Here is a 23,484-nt window from a genome sequence, read left to right as displayed (position 1 = left end):
AAAAGAAAAAAAAACAACCACATGATAATGTTTTTAATTCTCAAATTGTATAGGTTTTTGATTGCACCAGATGAATTAAAACATATGGTCTATCTTGGCAGTTATATGGTCTCATTTAAATTTTAAATCTGTATTAGACTGCCTGAAATTTGCACAAAAGGACTAAATATAATTCTTACTCACAGTATAAGATTTCATAGTCTCCTGAATTAGACACAAGATACTGTGAATTAACAGACCAATCCAGATGAGTAATGAAGCTGGAATGACCCTACAAAGAGAAAAAATATTGTATTAACTGCACTAAAGTATCTCTCAATGTGACAGTATTAATGCAGTGCTGCAAAACATACTTAAGTTGTTAACATTGAACCAGGAGAAAAGAAGGTTACTTACTGAACATTTGCCAATTCTAGTGTACTTTCTTCCATTTTCACTTACTCCATATATATAAATACAGTTGTCATGGGAACCTATTGCCAAGAAGTTTCCATCTATAAACACAAAAGTGAAGAGTAATTATTCCTGTAAGAACGAACTTAGGCTAATTTTGAAAAGTTAGTGTGTCCCAGACAAGAGGAACTGTTCTTAAAGGCCTTGATACTGAGAAACGAAAAAATAAAATTCTATTTTTTCTTTTTCAGTTGCATATTGATGCATGTTTCAAGATTACAAAACAGCAAGTTTATGCAGCAAATATTACTGTTAAAAACGCATGACACTTCTGGAAGCAGCTACAGTCCATTTAGGGCTAACCTCATTGCAACAACCTGCACAGTGAAGTCATATTTGTTTTTTTTCCTTCCCAGTAAAACCATACTGAGCATGTGAGGGAGGGAGGGAGGGAAAAGAAAACTAGAGCTCAAGACACCACCCATTCAGTGTCGCCAATGTTTCACGGCATATTTATTTTCAACTTCAGTATGGCAAGTGGGGAGCTATTTTAAAACAAACCACCGCCAAATTTAATAATAAAATTCAACACTTTTTTTTTAACCAGTAAATAATCGCTCTCAAACCTGGTGAGTAACGCATTACAGACAGCTGTTCGTTTCCATCTGTGTGTACAGTGACCAAGTCTTTTGTTTCTGTGTCAAACACAAACCACCTGTTGTAAATACAGAAAGAGGCCAATAAATCATTCCATAAGGAATTCAAGTCTACTGTAATCTTGACCAACTTTTCTTCTGTCAAAATAGCATAAGTTTTACACCAGCAAAAGAAAAACAGCAACTGCTACTCGGTTTGGTTTATTTTTACTTTAACAGAAGGATAGTTTCTTTCCCATGTTTTTTAACCATAAAAATGATAAGACATTGACCCTGATATCAGTCTTCAGATTTTAGTCTGTTTTACTATGTCATGCATTAGAATAAAGTAAGCATTACATATAATGACCCTTCTCCTTTAATGACCCTCCCCTATGCTATGCTCATGTTTAAATTGATGTCTACATTAAATCCTAGAGCAAAGGAAAACACAAGCAAGAATCAGGACTATTCTCTTTTAATAGAAGAATTAGCTTTATTTATTAATTTATTTTTAAATTAATTAATGTATTTTTTTAATAAATTTAATTTAATTGATTAATTTCAATGAACCAAAATTTAATTTGTGGAAACATGTAGAAGGGACAAAGATAAAATTTGCATTTCAATACTTGCATCAAATTATTAAAGACAAAGTAAAGACTCCTCTCAAAGCTTCTCCTTTTGATTTACTTTATTTAGTAAATAAAGTAAATTTAGTAACTAGAGTAAATCCTTTATTTAGGATTGATATACAATCCTAAATAATCTTGCCTTATAACCTGTAAGCGTTCTATTATGTTCTCAGTTAAGTGGAACTGTTTTCAATACTAACAGCAAAGTCTGCCCTCAAGTGTCATTAAAGGAGAGGATGAAGTTACGGCGAAGGCACTCCTTCCTCCTAGGACAGGCAACCAAGGTTAAACCCAGGGTCTGCTGTTGACCCACTATGTGACCAAGGGCTCAGTCTGCCCTGTAAAACGGAGATGCTACTTTTCACCCTGGTTTTGTCTGTCTTGTTTATGCCTTACACTCTTCAGGAAGAACAAGTCTCTTAATATGCATTTTTACACTATGTCTAGCACAGTGGAACATTTGCCAAATTTTTGTTAAAGCCTCTGGTTGTCACTGCATTAGAAAGAATAAACCACTTGCTAAATTTTCCAACGAGCAGCTTTTTTCTATGTGATTTCCTCTACGCTGCCCTACAGGCCTCAGATATCTCCGTACGCATCTGCAAAGTTAACTCATTATCTCAAACTCCTCCTTTAGCCCCTCCTTTGCTGCGATGGACACAAAGACTTAACATTTAGGTCACTGGTATGGCGACAGCACCTCCCACACACGGTCTCACTGCTAACCTAGACTTCCTGCCCTGCCCAAATCCATCTCCTCCCACTGATCTTAGACCGCCGCTCTCCCAGGGCAGAAACCATCTCTTCGTTCTGTGTTCATGTAACACTCAGCAAACACGGGGTACTGGTCCAAGACTAGGATTTCTAGGCACTAAGGCAATACAAATAAATTCCACTCTGAAATTCAGTAGAAATCAATAGGGGATGAATATATGTCATGCATACATCTCCAAAACAAGAACATGAACTTGGACGTGAGCTGGAAGAAGTCATGTAGTGTTTATTGGTGCCCGAAGTGTAGCTCTGCACATCTTACCTTCCGGTCAGCGTCCCTACTGCAACAACAGATGCTGAAGGATGAAAACCTGAAGACTGTGCTGGATCCTAAAATGTTTCAGAAGGAAGCACACTTTTTTACTAGTCCAAGTTATAACAAAAACACAGTTCAATTATCTGCCTCAGGAACAGAGTAAGTCTCTCTTGTGGATTTTTTGTGGGTTTTTTGTGTTTTTTTTTAATTTTTTGTGGTTTTTTTGTGGGTTTTTTTTTTAAATACAAACTTGAGGGGAAAAAAGCATTTTTAACTGTTTGAAATATTACCCAACAGATTTTTTTTCCCCTCTATACAAGGCCACTGTTTTCTTTTCTTCATTCCTAAAAATAACTTGGCAAGTGATTTCATAACAATAACATTGGCAAAGGCAGCTTCTCAACAAATCACAAACAAGTAAGAGATAAAAATAACTTATTAAATTAGAGCTGACCTAAGAATTAAGTATCAAAGCTGCAGTTTACCTCCCGTCTAAAGGACAAGCAAGTACCCTATTCAACAAAGGTATGTATCACTTTGCATGGAGGGGTAAAGCCTAACTTCTACACACCCCAACACCTTTTTCAGCACCTGCCAGTTGCAGCTTAGCAGGAGATTAAGGGCATAAACTGGGTTTCTTATTTTGATATGCAATTTTAAAACATTTTACTTTGTATAGTGTATTATTATGGAGACAGGTAGAATTGCAGTGTTTTTCTTGCAATTTAATCATATGCCTAAAAAACAAGGTAGGCATTTTCTTTCTAGTACTTCTTCAGTTACAAAGAATGAACTCCAGAACTCTTCAGGTTATAGCAGAAAGTCCCCAAGTAAATAGCTTATTTTTCCTGATACCTGCCAAAAATAATTCTAAAATGTAAGCAAAAAATAATCCAGTAACATATCTCACAGAAATGCTTATGTCCTTGATTTTCTATATTCTAAAATAGTATCACATTGTAGCCATTTTAGTAAACCTGTTCACATTTTTAGCAATTTGTAATTACTAGCCCTAAAGGCTAGGTGTAAGGGATATTCTCCTTAATTTTAAACAAGTGACTAACTTCAAAGACGTTACTAACTCTAAAGAAATTTCAGAGAATTGTCGAGATCCAGGATTTCTATACGCATGTTCTAAATCACTACATTAGTCCAGAAAGGAAAATTTGCTAATTTTTGTTAAAGTATCATTTCATAGTAAATGCTAAAATATTCTCTTGAATAAACCAGAGGTTTGAACAGCGAATTTAATCTGAGCAGTAACTTGTACTCATAACTACATGCAAAAGCTTTTACATAGATCTCTATGACAAAAATAGGTTAACATGAAATGATTTATTTACTCTGGATAATCAGTCACTGATTTATGAAACGTAGTCTCAGATATTTCAAGTGGTTAATAAGGAGATTATTGTTAAGACTGAAAATAGAAATCTTGTCTTAAGGAAGCGGCGTGTACTTGGAGGGGAAAAGAAATAAATCTTAAGCCTAGTTTAATAGTCCTACTGCTGTTGCCATCAACCTTTTCAAAAGAATCAAGGTAAATAAAGCAGTTTCTTAAATGTTTCAATAACAACAGTTTCTTAGAGAATGTCTTATATTTGCAAAACCACAACTAAATACTAATTGAAGCTCACTAAGTCATAATCAGCTACAGTCCAGTTCTGTTTTTCAGAGGACACAAAGGATAAAACAGTGGAAACGATGTCCTTTTTTGAGTTGATGATTACTTAAGTAACTTTATTTCTGAGATAGCAGCTTATCTGATTAATAGATTTGTTCCTGTTCCCCATATTGTACTTATCTCCACTAACGATGTTTCACTATCAACCCAAACTTCTAAATGCTCTTTTCTTTAGACTGCAAGAGAGCAAAGTGCCAAATTTTGCACTACTCTTCATGACTATAGGCCCTCCTCAGTATATCGTTCCTGTAATGAGAAATAGATCAGAAGTACTAACTACTTCTTCTCCCAGAGTTTTTGAAAGTATGCAAGTATACAAAAACATACACCTTTACACTGAGCAGACTAAAGGATCACATTAGTACCTGCAATTGAATTACATGATGATTTTTTTCTGACAAAAAATAAATTCATTAGGAAAGCATAAAAAATGGTATCAATGATTTTATTTTCCACTTCAGGATATTTATAAATAAGACTTGCACAAAACTAGTCATGCACCATTTCTAAATAATCAAATTAAGTCTCCACAAAAAAACTGATAAAGACCAGAAAGGTCTATGTAGAAGTTTCCAGTCGTGTCATTGTTCGAGTCACTCTGAATTGCATGTGAAGGAATTGCTGCAATCAAATGTGTTCATATTCCATACAGTACAATACAGTACACTGCTACTGCTGTATTGCAAAACAAAAAAGGGCAGCAGTTTATCTTTTTTTAGAGAGTCTACCAAGACAGATCTTGGAAAATTTGGTTTATAACTGCTCACTGATTTTTAAAAATACGTTTTATCACTGAAGTTCATAGCCTAAGTGTGCTGGTATTTATTTTATCTTGCATTTGGCATGTTGGTAGAAGTTCAAGAGATTTTCAAGCACATTCAGATTTTGGTGTGTCTCAAGATTTGACCATTCCCCTAAGGCCCAACTATTCCTGAAGACTGAAGGGGAGATAGCTTATTTTTAAATCCAAATTGTATTAACATATCTTAAACCCTAAAATGATCAAGAGGTAGGAAAATGCAATTATCTGCCTGCCTCTCAGGCCAGATATTAGTATTACTTTTTTTTTTCTTTTTTTTTTTTTTTTTTTTTTTACATTAAAAGAACTACTTTTATTTTCCTTTCTTTTAAGTTCTTATACTACAGGCCAATCTGTCTTTATAACCTAGGCACTGAACTGTGAAAATACGGCTGCATCTCTGTGGCACTAACTGTTGATTTAGTCTCTCCAATTAATTTAGAAGCTTCCCATGTCAGCAAAAATATGGATCTTAGAACACATGACCTTGGTTAGACAGAATAAATTCCAATTTCCACATTCAGCAAGCAACCATGATTTAATAAGTGCATACAACTGTAGCAGGATACTACGAGACAGTTTGGCAAACGCTATACTGTTAAGACTGCTTCAGCCTGATGCCACAGCATACAATTATTGCAGATGCATTGTATTCAATAAGTGTTTTCAATACTAGCTTTAACTTAAAGCATTATGTAGGCCTGAAAAAAAACAATCTTTTTATGAAAAAAAAAGTTGCATGTAAACTAATAAAGGATTGTTTACTATATCACACAGAAAGCACTTTTGTCAGCGACATGAGAGTCATCTATAGGTTATGGGCTACAATTTGATCTGCAAACCTGTGTATTGGATATATATCTACACTGTTTTCTTTTTCCTGAAGTAATTTTTGAACTTTTCCACTGTACAGAGGGCAGATAAGAAAGACTGAGAAGTAACTTCTTTATTGTGATCGGTATGTGTATCTCCAAAAAAGCATACTCTCACACCTATTAAAAAAATATGTAAAGAGAAGACTGAAAAAAATGTGATAGTGGCATCTCAAAATAGAGAGATAAAAGCATCACTGCTGTCTCTAGGAGATAAGCCAATGTCTTTTTATGGGTAAATATTTAGAAAAGCGATCAGGTGTCAAAAAACGTATGCTAAAAAATCAGTTCCTAGCGATATATGTAGTAATCATGATCACGTTACCACAAAGCCATTAGGAGTCTGCAGATGCACAACTGAGTGCCTAAGTACAGTATAAAATTGAGCCTCCACTAAGTATTCCTTCAGTACCTAAACCTCAAGTTTCATACCAGAGATAGGAAGTGAAATTCTAAAACGTTTGTTTATTTGTGAACAGGTGTATAAAAATGATCACGTTACCACAAAGCCATTAGGAGTCTGCAGATGCACAACTGAGTGCCTAAGTACAGTATAAAATTGAGCCTCCACTAAGTATTCCTTCAGTACCTAAACCTCAAGTTTCATACCAGAGATAGGAAGTTAAATTCTAAAACATTTGTTTATTTGTGAACAGGATGTATAAAAATACTAATAAACCATAGAAAATAAACAAAGAATGCCAAAAACGTCAAAAAATTTTTTTCCTTCTGAATTCCAACTACCATGCTCAGGATAGTAGTAGTAGTAATCCTGATCAGAACTACTTCTAAATGAGAAATAACTCCTAGCTTTATATTTGTGGTTCTCTTCCTAGTAAAAAAATATGAAATGTCAACAGCACTGTACACTTCCATGTGATACAGCATATAAATCCATATAACCTAGGGTTTAAAATTCTTGTTTTTAAGAGTTTTACATCCATTTTCAGAAAGACAAATTTTATGACTCTCATTTTTTTCCTCAAGTTAATACTTTATTTTTAATCAATGATCTTATGAAAAACCCAAATTACTTGAGAAGTTCTACAAGAGGAGTAGAGTTGCGTTTAATAATTTTATACCTCTATAATCTTGTTCCAGATAGGACGATGAGTGGTAGCATCCCAGAGGGTAATGTGTTTGTCGTGTCCACAAGTGAAGAACTGAGGTTTAGAGGAATGGACTGCAAGTCCCCAAAGCTCATCAGTGTGACCCTACACAAGCAGGAAATGTTTCTTGACAAGAAGGACAGTACCATCAAAACTAAACATGTTTAAACAGGATTAAAATGACCAAACTGTATATTAAGGCGTTACAAAAATACGTTGGCTTAGATGGAGGCATATTTATAACATTATTTATTGCCAAAAGTACTGTAATAATAAATCAAATAGATGCATATTTATGAAACTTAACTTTAAACAATACCTTTACTGCTATTACACACTTACAAATGTTCTTGTAGGGCAACAGCTTACCTGGGTAATTGGGAAAAAATCTCCTGATAGCGTGCCCTGCAGGACGAAGTTTCTAGTGGTTCCTATTAATACAACGTCCCCTTTTCCCTCTGCTACTGTTCTTATTGGACCAAACTGCTCTGGAATCTGTGGTCATAACAGACAAACAGATAGATAAGTCAGAGAATTTGTCAGGCATTGCTATTTTTAAAGACGTGCGGCCTAGCAAATGCATTTTAATAAACGTTGCACAGAGGAGAAATGAAATGGATGAATATATATGCCTGACTTTCAAAAGTTTGTAACAACTTGCATCAGCTCAGTAACTGTCTTTATAACACTACAAGAAAAGACATCCTTATCTACAGAACACTCCATTTGTACAGATAAACCAAGTATTTCAACAAACAGAAAAGGTTCCTTCATGCTGTGTTAACTCAATCATAATTTAATTGCAGCTGTGATATCAGACTAAGCATTTCTACTCAGAGATAGTGTCAGGCTTTGTATCGCTAGTACTTTCTTGCAACATATGTTTCTTCAATTGCAGCCTAGGTTCTGAACAAGTCAGTGCAAATCTCCAATATAAAGTTCTAGGGAAGATGTAAAATTTAAAATAACAAGGAATACCACTGTATGAACAAATAAGAGAAAAAGAAGGATGCCATGGTTAGAAACAGCAAAACAAGCACGTACCTTGTGCTGTGTTAAAAACTGAATTACCAAAAGACATGCCATTCCAGTTGCACATATATTTGCAACATTTAATAATACAGTAGAGTTGAAACCCTTCCTCAGAGTTTTATGCTGATTGTTCTCTTACATTCAGAATGTAAACAGTCATGCAGTTCTGTCCAAACAAATTCTGCTTTGAACTTTTAAGTTCCCACATAGCAACTGAATTCATTTTCGGAATTTCTTTTTTAAATAAAAAACAACACTAACCAAGAAATTCATGAAAAAATGTAAGTATGAAAACCCCCAAAAAATCCTCACATCATTTTGGAAAAGAGGAAAGTACAAAAACATTTTAATATTGTAATACTCTGAAGTGAAAAATGACCTCACATTATTAATTGCAAAGAAAGGAAGAAATAATATGAAAAAGTATGAATTCAAGACTTGTTTTCCAATTACCATAGATATTAAAAAGGAAATATTATGTTAATGAATAGGCTATCACAGGAATGACCTGATGACTTAAATGATATTGCATTTTACCATTGATTTGCTTTCCCACAGAACACATATTCATAAGAAAAAAAATTTATTTAAAAAGCTCTGTTCAGAAAACAGCTAAAATTCATTTTGAGTAGCAGAGTAATTTCAAGATAAGTGATATCACCTCAGTTTTGTGAAGTTTTTGGTAATTTCCATTCCAAGATATCAGCTTTCGGTCTTTTCCACCTCCCGATACTAGCGTGCCATCTCGCAGCATACACAGCGCAAATATTCCACCTTCATGTGCCCCTTGAACTGCGTGGCTTATTCTATTGGTACCTGGATAGATGGAGAAAAGATATTACCACGGAAAGCTTACTAGCTCCTTTTTCCCCAGTTGTTTTTTGTTCTCCATTTCTCTACTACCACCTGTCAAGGATTATATCTAAACAGTGATGGGAATGGACTGTTGCACCAGAAAGAGACTGAATTAGTACACCTCAAGAACATATTCCCCCATCTCAGAAATGAAAAGTATATGTATTCACTTAACCTAGTTCAAACACAAAGTAAAATGGGTTAATTTAAACCTTTCATGGGGGTTTAAGCTAAACTGTTTGACATCACATTTGACCTGCAGTAGCTAGGTTTGACTACGCACCTTATCAACAAAGAAACCATAACTTGTAACCCAGTCACTTGTTATCCTCCAAGGATATTCCACAGCCTCCAGACACCTAACTTGCACCAAAATCTGACCAAGCTAGCGGTCTTTGCTCTTCTGGCAGAAGGTGCTGAATCACTCCCCAAAAGAGCCTGTACCTCTTCATTGATGAACTTGGCTTCTTCAAGTACCTTCTTAGTCTCAAAATACCTTCAAACCAACTACATTAGATTAAATATCTCTAATTTGATGAACCATTACTATTATGAAATGTAAAGCAATGATTACTAGTGATTCTATTACTGAAATGTGCACCTTGCATCAAAGCTTGGATAACTTTATCTTTAGCACAATTGAGGGGCTGATGCAAGTTAGGAAGAAACAACTTTTTCCTTTATAAATCCCATTTGCTTCTATCCACATCTATGGATATAATATGTCAGTTGCAAGTGATTTCTATTAAGAGAGGTTTTTGCTAAGGATACTCCAAACTGGTGGAAGCAGCCCTCACTTGAACATAGAGCTCTGAGTCAAAAGTAGTAAAGACACAGAAAGTATGCTGTACTAAGATAGAAAAACAAGAACATTTTTGTCCGTCCCAAAAGAACCGGCAGAGGTGAGGAGATCTTGCAGCACACAAAGAATTCCCGGGAAAAAGGGCAGAAGACGCTGATTGCAGTCAAGGCAGAAATTAGTCTACTGGCACAAAGGCATACCGGCTCCTGAGCACCGCACTGACCCTGCCATGCCAGCAGCTGCCACTATCTCCCTTCTCTGTTGGCAGTCCAAAATAACAACCAAGAACAGGGAGGAGATGGGACTATGCAATTTCTAAACTCTGTTTGGAAGGAAAAGTGTTGAAGTGTCTTGCTTTAAGCTATCATAGGAAAAAGAAAAGGGAAATAAAAGAGGAGCTGAGTTACAAACACCGTAACCACCCCTCTACTCAAGAGTAGTGTATTGGTCAAAAGCACAAGGAGGTAATTGGCTGATGGTCCTTGGATGAAAAAAAGTCTACAAAAATAGCTCACTAAGGTTCAACTGTGTAACTGATTCACCATGTTGCTTCCCGGGTCTTATATCCTTCGAGTACCTTGGGAGAAGGCACTGACTAAGTAAGAAGCAGCTGTCATCCATACCCCTTCTTCCTTTACTAATAAGGCCTCCTTTAGGGGATTCTCCTTATTCCTATGAATGGCGTCTCACACACTAAGTAAACGTTTAGCATGTTGCTGCTCTTTGCCCTCCAGCAGGCATTGCTGTTGCTTCCCGGGTCTTATATCCTTCGAGTACCTTGGGAGAAGGCACTGACTAAGTAAGAAGCAGCTGTCATCCATACCCCTTCTTCCTTTACTAATAAGGCCTCCTTTAGGGGATTCTCCTTATTCCTATGAATGGCGTCTCACACACTAAGTAAACGTTTAGCATGTTGCTGCTCTTTGCCCTCCAGCAGGCATTGCCTTCTGCTGCCTGAAAAAAAAAAAAAAAAGGCTTTTCTTTCTACAAAATGCCTTTTAAGAAGTTTGTCTTATCCATCTGTCCTTTTGAAATAAAGCTGAGGAATTCAATTAGATCTGCATATATTTTAGCTTGACTTCCTAGGAAAACAAATAAAGCTATTTGTTGTCTTTTAAAAAGTGTATGTCAATAGGCATAATTTTTGCAAACACTGCAGCGTGACAGTATAGGAGACTGGAGATAATCAAATACATTAACAGTGTTTCTTACTATCAGATTGGTTGAGGAAAAGAACTTTTCTCCTGCTGCCAGAAAAAAAAAAAAAAAAGGCTTTTCTTTCTACAAAATGCCTTTTAAGAAGTTTGTCTTATCCATCTGTCCTTTTGAAATAAAGCTGAGGAATTCAATTAGATCTGCATATATTTTAGCTTGACTTCCTAGGAAAACAAATAAAGCTATTTGTTGTCTTTTAAAAAGTGTATGTCAATAGGCATAATTTTTGCAAACACTGCAGCGTGACAGTATAGGAGACTGGAGATAATCAAATACATTAACAGTGTTTCTTACTATCAGATGGGTTGAGGAAAAGAACTTTTCCTGCCATTCCTTATGTCAGTAAAAGCCATACGTGCTGGCATAGCTCTATGATTCAACATTTGACCATAGAGAACACATTCTATAGAATTTTGTGCTCTAGCAGTCAGGTATATGTTCTTTAGGTGCTCGTAGAGGAGAATCCAGACATAATCTGCTGGATTGGTCTTGGCAAAGAACTCAAGATAAACAAAATTTATTCTTCTTAAAATGAGGCTACACTCATGTAAAAATTCAGACTATTTTATATTAAAATTTCACTATTAACTACAATCTTGTCTTACCTTTTCCCCAAACCAAAATGTTTCCGCTTGAGTCTCCTGTAATAGTATCACCATTTTCAGAAAAAGTCACACACAGGACAAACTTTGGCTTCTCTTGTTTCTGCATGGTTACGAAAAATATATGCTCACAGCAACACACAACCCATTCGTTTTAACTGTATGCATTTGAGTAATTTAGTTTAGTCTTACACAGTTCTATTATTGCTTAAATGTCTACACAGGAGTTAAACACATTCCTACAGTCTAAACAGTTAGTCTGTGCAATGGCAAAAGATGCATCAGCCGAGGTTGGTGGCCCAATCCTGCACCCTTTAATTACAAGTTGCGGATAGAGCGAGTGAGAAGGCCTGCCAACTTTTAACACAAGACCAGTAATGCTCTGAGATAAACCAAATTCCCCAACTCCCACATAATCCGAAAGGCTTTAAGTATTTAGAAATGGCCAAAGATGCAAACAAGCTTTATTACTGCAATTTTTAACTCCAAAGTTTCTAGGAGAAAAGTCTTGCTAGAGAGTTTCGCTGCAGTGTAAGAATTGAGAAATCATCTCTTGAAAGAATCCTAAGGTTCAGTAATGGAAACGTTGCTTTGAGACCCTGCATTTAAAATACTGACAGCAACAAAATAGTGAAATATATAAGGGGACAAAAAAATTCACTAGCTAGTAGCTTCCAAGGACATTATTTACAATGTTTTTTGACTACCAGTGTGTATGGCCTCTTTCTCCCTCAAATTAAGAATATTCTCAACTAGGGCCACCACGCTTTCCCATCTGCAACAACCATCAAGAATAACAGAGGCAGAAATATGCCCAAGTAGCTTAGAAGTGAAAAATGAATGAAAAATAAAATGTAACAAAATTTAAATGCATTATCTCAGCATCTTCTCCTTATTTCACACAAAGTGTATAAATTGACATTGCAAAATACTTGTTTTGACTATACTTGCGAACCACGACTCCACAAGCAGTTAACTAGGCCCTACTGGAGTTATCTGCAGTCACTGCAAACATCCCTCATTTGTGCATGCAGCTGCTGTAGAGCTTAGTCTATATTTAAGTACAAAACCAAATCAAGACCTTGAAATGAAAATGATATTTACCAAATAGTGGCCAGCTCAATCTGTATTTGAATTACATATGTGTGTATATCTGAGCAGAACAGAGGAAAAGGGAAGAATATTCATAGTCACATAATTTATGGGGTTTTCCAAGTCTTTCTTCTGACAAAATAAAAAAACCCCAGCGTATAACACTATTTTTTTAACCTGAGGTAAGCATAGAGGGCTTTAAGGTAATTTTATTTTGATGGGGGCACAGTATAAAGAATACAGGAAAAGGAATGCAAGGAACAGAATGGTAATTGCATTTCAAAACTTCATCATGGTGACAACCCATGGAAAAGCTCTCAGTGCCATACCATGAATGCTACCTGAATTTCTGTAAAATTTCAAGTTTAATAACGATCAATTGTTTTGATTTACTCAACCCTTATTAACCCTTAGTTCTGTATGACAGTACCATTATTATAAACATAAAATTAAGGAAAAACTTTATTTTACCTCAAATAATCCTTGCTTTTTAATAAGGGAATTCCCTTCTAGTGTCCAAAAATAAAGGTGTGATTTTCCACAAGTAACTATTATATTTGTATCAGTAGGGTGAAAATCTGCAGCAAATACAGCCTCATTAGAGCACTTGGAAGGAAAAAGAAAAACATTGTATCAAAATTTAAAATTCAAAGAAAACAAACTGAACCATGAAATGGTTCTCTAGTTAGATTAACTGTTCAACTCCTGATTTAAGAAAAATTCTGAGCTATTCATCTATTAGTGTAGACTGGAATACTTTGGTAGAATACTTTGAAGTCAAAAGATTTTATGTTTTTATAAGTTAGTATCAAAAGTTATCCTTCAAAACTATGTCAGATAATGAGAAGTTCTACACAAAAGATTAGTTTAAGACGTTTCTTTTCTGCACATGCTCCTATCATTGCTGCCTAGACTTTTCTAATCAATTCTAGAATGACTACAATAGCAAAATTTAAAAAAACAAAACAAAACAAACAAAACCGAACTATTGGGATAATCTCAACAGTGAGAGAAAATATTCCCTTTCTTTGTCTTCTTTGCCTTTTATAAAGTGAAAATGTTAAAAAGGCACAAGAAGTTAAATATAGAAAGACTTTTATGACAAGAAATCCAAATCTACATACAAGCAAGTAGTACAAAATATCTTATTGCAACACCTTGACATCTGCCAGCTTTTCTTCTTTCTGCCAGTCCCACACAGAAAGCACATGGTCGTTTGAGTCATCCACGGAGCACAGGCTGCTTCCTCCATTCTGAGGCAAAACATGGAAAATATTAATGCATTCACCAACCAACATTAGAAACATAAATACACATTCAAAATAATTAAATGCTTCTGTGTAGATTAAAGTGAAATATTTACAGTTTAACTGTTACATCTTTAGTTTTCCCATAGATCTATAATAATTCATAGGATCATTGAAAAATAGGGCCAAAAAGGGATCTAGAAGAGGAACTCCTGCAAACTGTAGACAAAGACTTTGTCAGGAATGAGGTAGGTATCTCTCTTTAAACATTCAGTGATGGAAACTCCCAAGGCAAACTACATGTCATTATCTATACTATTAAGAAAGCTTTTCCTGATAATTATACTGAGTTTCTTTCTTTGCAATTTAAACCAATTACTTCTTGTCAGATCTGCTATGGACACGGGGAACAATTTTACTCTTCATATAGGAATAATGGATCAAAATCAGGGAATGTAGTAAGAAATTAGAAAACTTATTCCTGACAGGTATCTTTTTTATAGTTATGTCTTCTCTCAGTCTTTCTAATCTTAATGACCCTAATTCCTTTAGTCTTTCTTCATGCATCATATTTCCTAGACTTTCTCCAGTCGGTACCCGTTTTTCTGATGTGTGAATCCAAAGACTGGATGAGGAACTCTAACTGAGACTCTACCTGAGCTGAGGGGATGATCGACATCTGTCTCACTAGCGATGGTCACTGTTGTACAATCATCAGACCTTTTTCCAGACAGCAGCTATCTGGAAGGTAGTTTTTGGACCATTTTTTCCAGTCTTTGGTGTTCATTCCTAGCTGTGTGTCTATGGTGGAATAAACCATCACGTAATGTCTAATTGCTTTCCAACCCATTCAAATATGATTTTTGTATCCTGTTGCTCCTGGCATCAGCTATGTTAGCTTTGACTGCAGATGAGCTTGCCGGAACAGACTGAGCCTGTGGTTACACAAGCACTCCTTTGGCAGCCATGCTGGCACAAACAGTCCTTCCTCTGCCACCCATAGCACAGCCACTTGTTGCTGCCTCTTGAGCTGAGCCACCGCAAAAGTCTGGGCTATCACAGAGTGAGCCTGTTTGGGGAACAGATCAACTTTTGGGGGAAAAGAAGACCCAAGCAAACTCTGCTTCATTTTTTTTTTTACGTATGAGGTTGCTTGGTTGTTTTCCTGATGAATCAGGCCCCTAATACACATCTCAGACACAGCTACAAAAATAACTGTGCCAAGGCAACTCAAGAGGTGGGACAGAGACAGGACTGAGTAGCCAGAGGGCTGTCTAAAATGAGATAAGCAGTACTGCTACGGGATGGGAAGTGATGCTCAAAACAGGCCAAGCTATAACTGTGAAATCACAGCATAAAGCAAACATATTAAACACTTGCTTTCTCCTGGCATCCGCCAATAGCGATCCTCCGTTATTAAGTACCTATTTCTTCCTCCAAGGAGATATTTACAGACTATTTGCTTGCTATTCCGTTTTATTTATCCTTCAAAGCTGATCTTGAACTGCATTGGCTTTCACCTTTGTATTCTTTACTAGCTCTGCCAATTCCCTCCTCTCTTCTTTACTTTCTATAAAATATTGTCATCAATAGATTTCAAGTGTTTGTGGAAACTTTCACTGAAGTACATTTTACCTATGTCCATACACATTTTACCTACCTTTACCATACACCATCTAGTCCTCTCCTTTTTAAAAATGCTGCCGAGACAACCAGACACCACCACATACACTGCTTAACGGATTCTGTTCTACACGGAGGGTTTCTAGACTTGTGTGTGTCAGGTTACAGACTCATGTTTTTGTATGGGACTTGAACGCTGCCTATGTCATCTTTTTTTACCTCCCTGATCGACCAGAGTTCAAAGGATGGTGCCAAGAGGCTAACAACAGGATTCTAATTCTTTACAATCCTTTATCCATACGCCTTTGCTGCTTTCAAGCAAAAGATTTTGGTCCTCCTATGGAAGCTCCCATTTTTTAAATTCAAAATCAGTGGTATGGGCCGTTGTAGAAGTCTTTCATCAGTCATCCTTAGGCACAGCGTAGGGGGTTAAAAGGTGTGGAGAGAATAACTTATGTAGGGAGAAATGCAATGGGATAATTAAAGAGATGAAGTAAGGATACTGAAACTTCAAGAACACAAGTACTTCTGCAACTACTTGTCCTTGAAGAAATTAATTGCATTTTATGGCACGCATAAGGTAGATCTCTGAGACTGCTGTTATGCTGTTATGTTATTGCTAACATAAACTGTTGGAAACAACTGGCTTGCAAGCTTTCCTCCTCTAAAGAGGAAGCTGAGAGAAAAGACAGCTTGGAAGTTTGATCAAGGAAGATAAATTTGAAAGACTTCAAAGACTTGTTCAGCAAACATACTTAATTTGACTATTCATTTACTTTACTTACAGATTTCGAAAAAGCAATGCAAGTGACAGCTCGGTCAAAAAAACCCATTCCGATGACATGCAGTGTATTCAGAGTTACAGAATCCCAGACACGCACGTGTGGTGGCAATTGCTATAAAACAGACACAGAAATAATAGCTGAAACAATGGTGGCAAAAAAAATCAGGATTTAAAAAAATGAGAATGCATCCAAAAAACATTTTAATACAATTTAAGGTATGCAAATTATCAGAACTTCTCTAGAGTCACCCATGTAATATGTAGATATGTAGATATGCTACAAACAATTTGCTGATTACTGTGCCTTGAACCAATATCTGGGACTGACTATCCAGAGTGTAGAGCACGTCAGGTCTCACTGATCTTTTTAGTTCACTAAAGTAAACGGGCACTGAGACATCCTTCAATAAGTGAAAATTGGTGATGACCCTGCAACATGGGACCTACTGGTAGGTCCAAGATCATCAGTTCAAACTGCAGCAACTGATACAATTCTGGTCAACATCAAACAGCAAGTGCAAAAAAAAGATTAAGAATTTCTAAAATGTCATTAATTTCAGTGTCATAAAAATGGCCATAGAAAAGAATTGTACCACTGTAATCAGAACTAACTTCCTTTTTGTACATAAAATTCTAGGTATACATAATGGCCCAAGACGAATTCCCTGTGAAAACCAGGTGGTTCCCCCTCCCTCCCCTCTATCGATGCCTTCTGCACCACACAGACAGCCCCACGCAGGCTGAACCCGGTGGAGACAGAAATGCTTCTCAAATCCACTAGAGGGCAACCCCAGGAAGTACTTGCTGTTAAGTTTTATTTTAAAAATAGTTACAAAGTATCTTCAACCTTTGCAGGAAACCAACAAAGGCTATGTTTTACTTCCTTTTTTAGGATGCCCTTTCAAATAAGGTGAAGATGTTTTATTACAGTATCAGCAAAAAAAACCCAAACCCACAACAGCCATCAGTCTTTCTTGCTAATAAGTAGTGAAATTGCCCTTAAAAATAAATAAATCAAGGCCACCTCAGCATCTCAGTTACAAAAAATGGCTTTTACATAAGCTTACCTATATACCACACTCCCTTCAAGCATAGAAACCACACCTTCAGATTTCATTTCACAAATACAATGGTAAGGAATTGTATTTATGAAGTTAAAAAAAAAAAATACATACCAGAGATTTCTCCAACACACAATAAAAATTAAGTTTATGTTACTCAACTAAGTTATCTTTACATAAACCTTATATTGCATAACTGAGATTTTGTTTTCCTCATTTACTTAAAAGTAGTTAGCATATTGATAATCTGTTTTTATCATAAAATTCTTCTTTGACATCTACCAAAAATTTTGCAATAGTCTGGCTGTGACATCAGCTGCATACTCTGCTGAGTAACTTTTTCCTCATGCTTTCCTGCCTCTGCTTATACCCATTCTTTTGCCCTTATCTTAGCTCTTTGGAGCAATGCTCATCTTACTCTGTTCAAATAAATTCCTAGCCTACAGCTAAGCTTTATGATAATACAGGTAACAACAGAGAGAAAAATATTCTTGCCTAGATGATGGCAAGAGTAAGAATTTATTTTTTTCAGCAAACAACCCAAAGCCATTCTTATTTGTACTTTGGCTTTGGTAGTTGTGGTCAGAAATGAAGTTGTATAGTGTACAATTTAATCTCTGCTGCTTCTCCTCCTTTTTCCCACATCCATCTGCCCTCTCCGGTCTCCTTTGTAGCCTCATCCTTCCATGACTCTTTTGAAGACCAGCTCCAAATTTACCTTCAGTCTGTGTAAGTAACAGAACCAGAAACCACTGACCAATCTTGATAACGGAACCAGGTAACTTTGATAGCGTGCAATAGGCACTCTCAAATTAAGTTTTGCTTGTGTTCAGTCCTAAAATGTAAGACCAATTTAACTGCAACATGAAAAGAATGTAGCATGTATCTCCTTAATAACATATTCTTATGAAATATAAGCAACTATATGTCAGCAAAGGGGTCACTCACTTTTCCATCCTTGGATGTCCCTGCAACTTGACCTGTTGCTATAGTGATCCTATCAGGATGGACAGCCAGGCTAAAAAAGAAAAGAAAGAGAGGCCAAACTTAAAGCCATTTATTATCTATATCATCAAACTTTTACATGAGCTTGTAATAAATAGCCCTATATTAGTCATATAAAGCACACAGCATACATGTAAACATTTTGAAAATACAAAAACAGAACGGACAAAACAATTTTCACGCTCTTTTATTCAGAAAACTCTTGTTCCCTTATGAACAAGGCAGTAATTTGCTTAAGTCGTAATACCTCAAAGCATGTATCAAACAAGCCCCAGTCCCACTCATGCTGGGATTCATCTCACCTATATTTAAATGATTGCAGTGTATAAGGAGTTTACAATTTGAGCTAGTTATTTGAGTTATCTCTAATCAGAGGTTGCAGAGATCTGGTCAGTACAGTCAACGCTGTCTAGTGACAATCCTCCAGAGCAAACAGATGTATCCACTCAAACATTGCTCTTCAGACTGTATTGACCAGCTATTCAGCGACTTTTATAGGGAGATACCAACTTCTCTCTAATACTTTTCAAAAGGTAAAAAAAGTCCTTTAGTAAGTAAGAACAGGATACAGAAATTAGGAATTTTGATTCTAAAATTAAAACTGAGATTTTAAAAACTGTGATCAATATTAACTAATGTCTCTAAGCAAAAGCAACCTAAAATTTGTATTAAAGCCTGGAGTACAGTCTATTTTTGCCCTAAATCCTCTCTTAATTCTTTTTTCACTGCAGCTGCTTTGCATACAGTCCTAGAAGCCAAGTGCCCTGCAAAATGAGCTGTGGCAATAACTCATTCAGCTTTATAATGCAGAAAGGTATCCTTTATCCAATAAACCTGAAAGCTTTGAAATATCGAAAGAGTCAAAAATTTGAAAGAAAGAAATGAGATGGAACAGATCCAGGTTAAAAACCTCCTTGTAAAACAACTAGATTATACAAATAATTCAATTTTATGAAACATGCTCACAATGCACCCAGATTTGGTTATCAGGTCTGTTTTTGGCTCTCAGGGAGAACGGGTGTTTCATAATGCTTAATCTAAAGAAGGGATGTCAAACTCATTTCATACATTAGGGCCCATCAGATAATCCAGGTGCTCTTTTTCAGCTACATTCAGCAAGCAGACAGATACCATCAAGACAAACCATATGTTTATTTAGATTTCAATTTAAACAATACTGATATTTCCTGATAACTAGTATCCTCTAAGCTTGAACACAGCTAAATCACTTGGAAGCCCAAGCTGGCATGCCTGCATGGCAGCAGACAAACCGGGCTGCTCAGGACTAGTTTACTGGGTATCTGCCGTGATGTAGACATGCCTGAAGACTACCAGGAAGACCGCAGATGAGATTAAAACTGTTTTGTTGGTTAGATTGAGCCTAAAGGACCCGTATCTGGCACCCAGACCCAGATGAAGATGAATAATTCAATCCTACTTAAAAAGGGGAAGGAGAAGAGTCTAAAGAAGTTAATGTTAAATCATCCTAAAAACAGAGTAATGAAAATGAGTAGATCTACAGATTAAGTCAGATTTCTACTTTTCTTTATTTTCAATGTAAAAAGTATATTAGTTATGGAAAATAAATTTTCTTAAGTAAATAGAGGAGGAATTGTTAGCAACTTGGAGAAACAAGCAGTAACTTGGAGACCATCAATACAGCAATTGCATACAGACGCATCCAAACGACGTAGCACAGCACATACAGCAGCACAGACTTCAAAGCAGGTTTCACAAGCAAACTCAGGCTGTTAGGGACATATTTGGATATCATCAGGTCTGCACCATCCCACCCTGACAGCAGTTGCTTCGTGTGCTGACTGGACAGAGCTATAACAGACATTTGACATTCTTACCATGACTACAGTCAGACCTTTATTTGTGCAAACGCATTGTCAGGCATAAGGACCCAATCTATGCAAGACTTAGAAGTTAAATCACTTGAATTTTCAAAACTATATTAAAGGAACGAAACATTACCTCCCAAACACTGTTTTATGAAGAAAAAAGAAGGGTTATTAGGTGACTTACCACTTCACATCATCATTATGACCAGTGTAATGTCTCTGAAGTTGCTCTTCAACATTGAATAACACAACTACAGATGCGATGAAATATACAGTTTCGCCCGTTGGAAGAAGATAGAGATTACTGCGACAGTCCCGACCCCTATATCCATAGCTAGCATGTTGGTCAAGCTGCAATAACATTATCTACCAATGAAGAATGTTAAAAATAAGGAAAAACAAAATGGATTTTCTGCCCCTGTATTTCCTGAAGTCGGCATCTCTTGGCTTGAGCACGGCTTTATCACTCAACAGCCTTCAGAACTCCCTCCCTTACTACAGTAAAGAGCGCTAAAGCGTTTTGCAGACTGAGTTACTGAAAACCTACACATCCTACAGAAAATACATGGTAAAGAATACAGGAATTTGTAGACACACTATCCCTTTAGTCTCCTCTGGAATTTGCTAAATGCCAGACTAAGGCAATACTAATTTTGTCCCAAGTGTATCTACTATTTACACTGGTTGACTAATTAAAATTAAAATTTAGACTTGATGGAAAAGCTAATGTCATTCAGTACATCTCCCTGCATGACATTAGGACTGACTGCATTATCCTGTGTGCAGGTTGATTGATTTCATTATTCTGGGCATTACCAGCCAGACGGAAATAAAACCGTAAAAGGGTTACATCATCCGTTCCAATTTATTTTTGTAGTATTTAAAAGGCGGTGGCCCAGACTCTGATGCTAGTCATATCAACACTAATCTAAAATTAATCCAATGAAATAACTGGAATTAATCCAGAAATAATCTCATTTAGACCGAATGTTAATTCAGCCAAATTACGTAGTTTTATTCTTCTGAGGAGTCATTAGGGACTACAACTATTTTGGCTTTCCTTTTTTATGGGAACAGCGAGAAACAGCACTAGCAGAATCTTGGCAAAACAGAAGTACGTACTAATTCAGTCAATATGGGGAAACTGGCTGCAATAAATATATGAAGAGGTACTGGAACCCCAATTATAAGATATTAAAAAGATACTTGTGCACTATTCTCTAGGGTCAACGATAACCCAGTCAAACTAAAATACTCACGTTAACATTATCCAAGAAGTAAGTACAATAGTTATCTTACTTCTAAAATGGGAATTGAAATAACAGCTTGCTAATTTTTTCTAATAAATGCAATAGAAGTAGTGCTGCATACCCAACCTTCAAAATGTGCATTCAAAAATACAGCTTTTGGACTCCCAAATTGAAATATTTCAGCCGAAGTTCCTTCCAGTTTGAGATATTCAAATTTGAAGACATGTAAACAACCAGTATCTTCAAGTTACCAAGCATTTACTATCAATCTTGAATGTGTCTATAAAGGTTAGAGTTACTACTCCAGATTGCAGGACAATGCTTTATTTGTTTAAAATTATTTTTCTCTATAAGGCCAGATACCATTACCAACTGAAGCCAACACAAAATTTCCCTAGTTCAACAATGTATAATCAAGTTTATAATGAACTAACAGTTGAAGTTAGCGTAAGGAATCAAACTTTTTAAAAAAAAAAAGTGAAGTAAAAACACTATACAGACATTCATAAGGAACAAATCTCTGTGCATAAAAATAGCTATTAAATGGGAAAGATTACATTCTTTAGGGAAAATCTCCTTTCTTTATGATTCTTCCTGCGAGGAACAATGCTGCATTCAACCCTTTGCATGATTGCTGTTGTCAAACACTCAGTTTCTTTCTATCAGCCTTTTTTCTCAGATGTAAACTCCTGGGGTTGATCTCTCCTTCTCCTCACTGTTTCCCACACTCAGATTCGTTGGCTTCAACTTGGATTTGGTGAGTTGGCACTTCAGGGAACGTTATCTTGACCTTTTCCTTTCATTTGGCCTGCAGCTTTTGTTTCAAATCTCCTGCTTGCCAAGTGAGCTGGTCTCAAACGGATCCGTGCGGACCACCGCTCCCGCCCTGATGTCCTCAGCGCTGATTTCTCGCTCGGATGTTACCAACTCTGCTCCAGCCCTCCCTCACACTTCATCACTCAGCATTTCTGTTTCTTCATGTCTGAATATATCTGATGTGGTTTGACCCTTTTTCAGCTTACCCAGATACCTACTAACATGACTGTAAAACCCCTTTAGGGTTCAGGTATGCCCTGAAATCTACACACATTAGATTTTCTTCCTTCTGTTTCTCACCATAGTCTGCTCTGCCCTTTCCATTTGTCCATCTCACCTCCAATATCTTGTTTCTCTAGCCCCATTCTTACATTATAAAGCATTTCCAGCTGTAATCCCACAGCCAGGCTAATTTGTCCGCTACAAAGATGTTTTCTCCTACTCCAGTTCTGTTACCCTCCAAGCAAACAGCTCAGCTTCTCCAACTGGAACGAATGCCTGCAATATAGGTTGGTTTTATGCTGTCTTTGTCTTGCTCCTTAAATTATTTTACGCTCCTGTCCCCAGCTTTTCTTCTCATCATTATAGTCTGTAAATTGGGCATTATCTTTTTTTTGTTTGTTTGTTTAAAAGAAGTCTTTTATATACCTAGTCACTGGTGTAACTTTTAAGTATGGATATCATGAACAGGGTTTAACTGCAAAGAAATTGAAATCTGAAAAAGTTATCACAGTATTTTTTGAAAAAATATGCATCCTCCTCAGTAACCATTTAGGGTTAGTTAGATCATTTTATTAATTCATACCTTTTCTAGTCATAGACAACCTTTGTATATAGGATACTGCTAGGTATAGACACACACCTGGAAGGACATATGAATATTCAAACTAAAAATAATACTCCATCTGGCAAATATTCAGTCATTTAAGTAAGCTTAAGTGAGAAACTAATGGGACTGAAATCATGACCTACTCTAATTATAAATTTCTTATAATACTTTGAAATATTAACTTCAGCTTCCATCTATACACTCTAATGACTATCTGTTTTGTTTTCTGGTTGGGTTGTTTTGTTGTTTCAGCAAGCATCCTAACAC

General features: G+C 36.3%; 1 protein-coding gene across 5 annotated transcripts in view; it reads right to left on the bottom strand.

Annotated features, from left to right (window-relative positions):
• EML1 (echinoderm microtubule associated protein like 1) overlaps positions 1–23,484 on the bottom strand; it is a 132,806-nt gene that overhangs the window by 8,062 nt on the left and 101,260 nt on the right. For all 5 annotated transcript variants that reach the window (XM_009280826.2, XM_009280828.2, XM_009280829.2 and 2 more), the window contains 13 exons: positions 20,507–20,656; positions 18,419–18,488; positions 16,411–16,521; positions 13,913–14,008; positions 13,227–13,361; positions 11,667–11,766; positions 8,851–9,005; positions 7,527–7,652; positions 7,131–7,262; positions 2,700–2,767; positions 1,020–1,108; positions 397–494; positions 184–271 (listed from right to left, as the gene is read on the bottom strand). In XM_009280826.2, the coding sequence (XP_009279101.1) occupies positions 184–271; positions 397–494; positions 1,020–1,108; positions 2,700–2,767; positions 7,131–7,262; positions 7,527–7,652; positions 8,851–9,005; positions 11,667–11,766; positions 13,227–13,361; positions 13,913–14,008; positions 16,411–16,521; positions 18,419–18,488; positions 20,507–20,656 (1,418 nt within the window). The remainder of the gene's footprint in view (positions 1–183; positions 272–396; positions 495–1,019; positions 1,109–2,699; positions 2,768–7,130; positions 7,263–7,526; positions 7,653–8,850; positions 9,006–11,666; positions 11,767–13,226; positions 13,362–13,912; positions 14,009–16,410; positions 16,522–18,418; positions 18,489–20,506; positions 20,657–23,484) is intronic.

This window comes from Aptenodytes forsteri, unplaced genomic scaffold (genome assembly GCF_000699145.1).
Source record: "Aptenodytes forsteri isolate BGI_AS27 unplaced genomic scaffold, ASM69914v1 Scaffold193, whole genome shotgun sequence".
Classification (NCBI taxonomy): domain Eukaryota; kingdom Metazoa; phylum Chordata; class Aves; order Sphenisciformes; family Spheniscidae; genus Aptenodytes; species Aptenodytes forsteri.
Note: the sequence above shows the minus strand (reverse complement) of the source record. Positions and strands in the feature narration are given on the sequence as shown.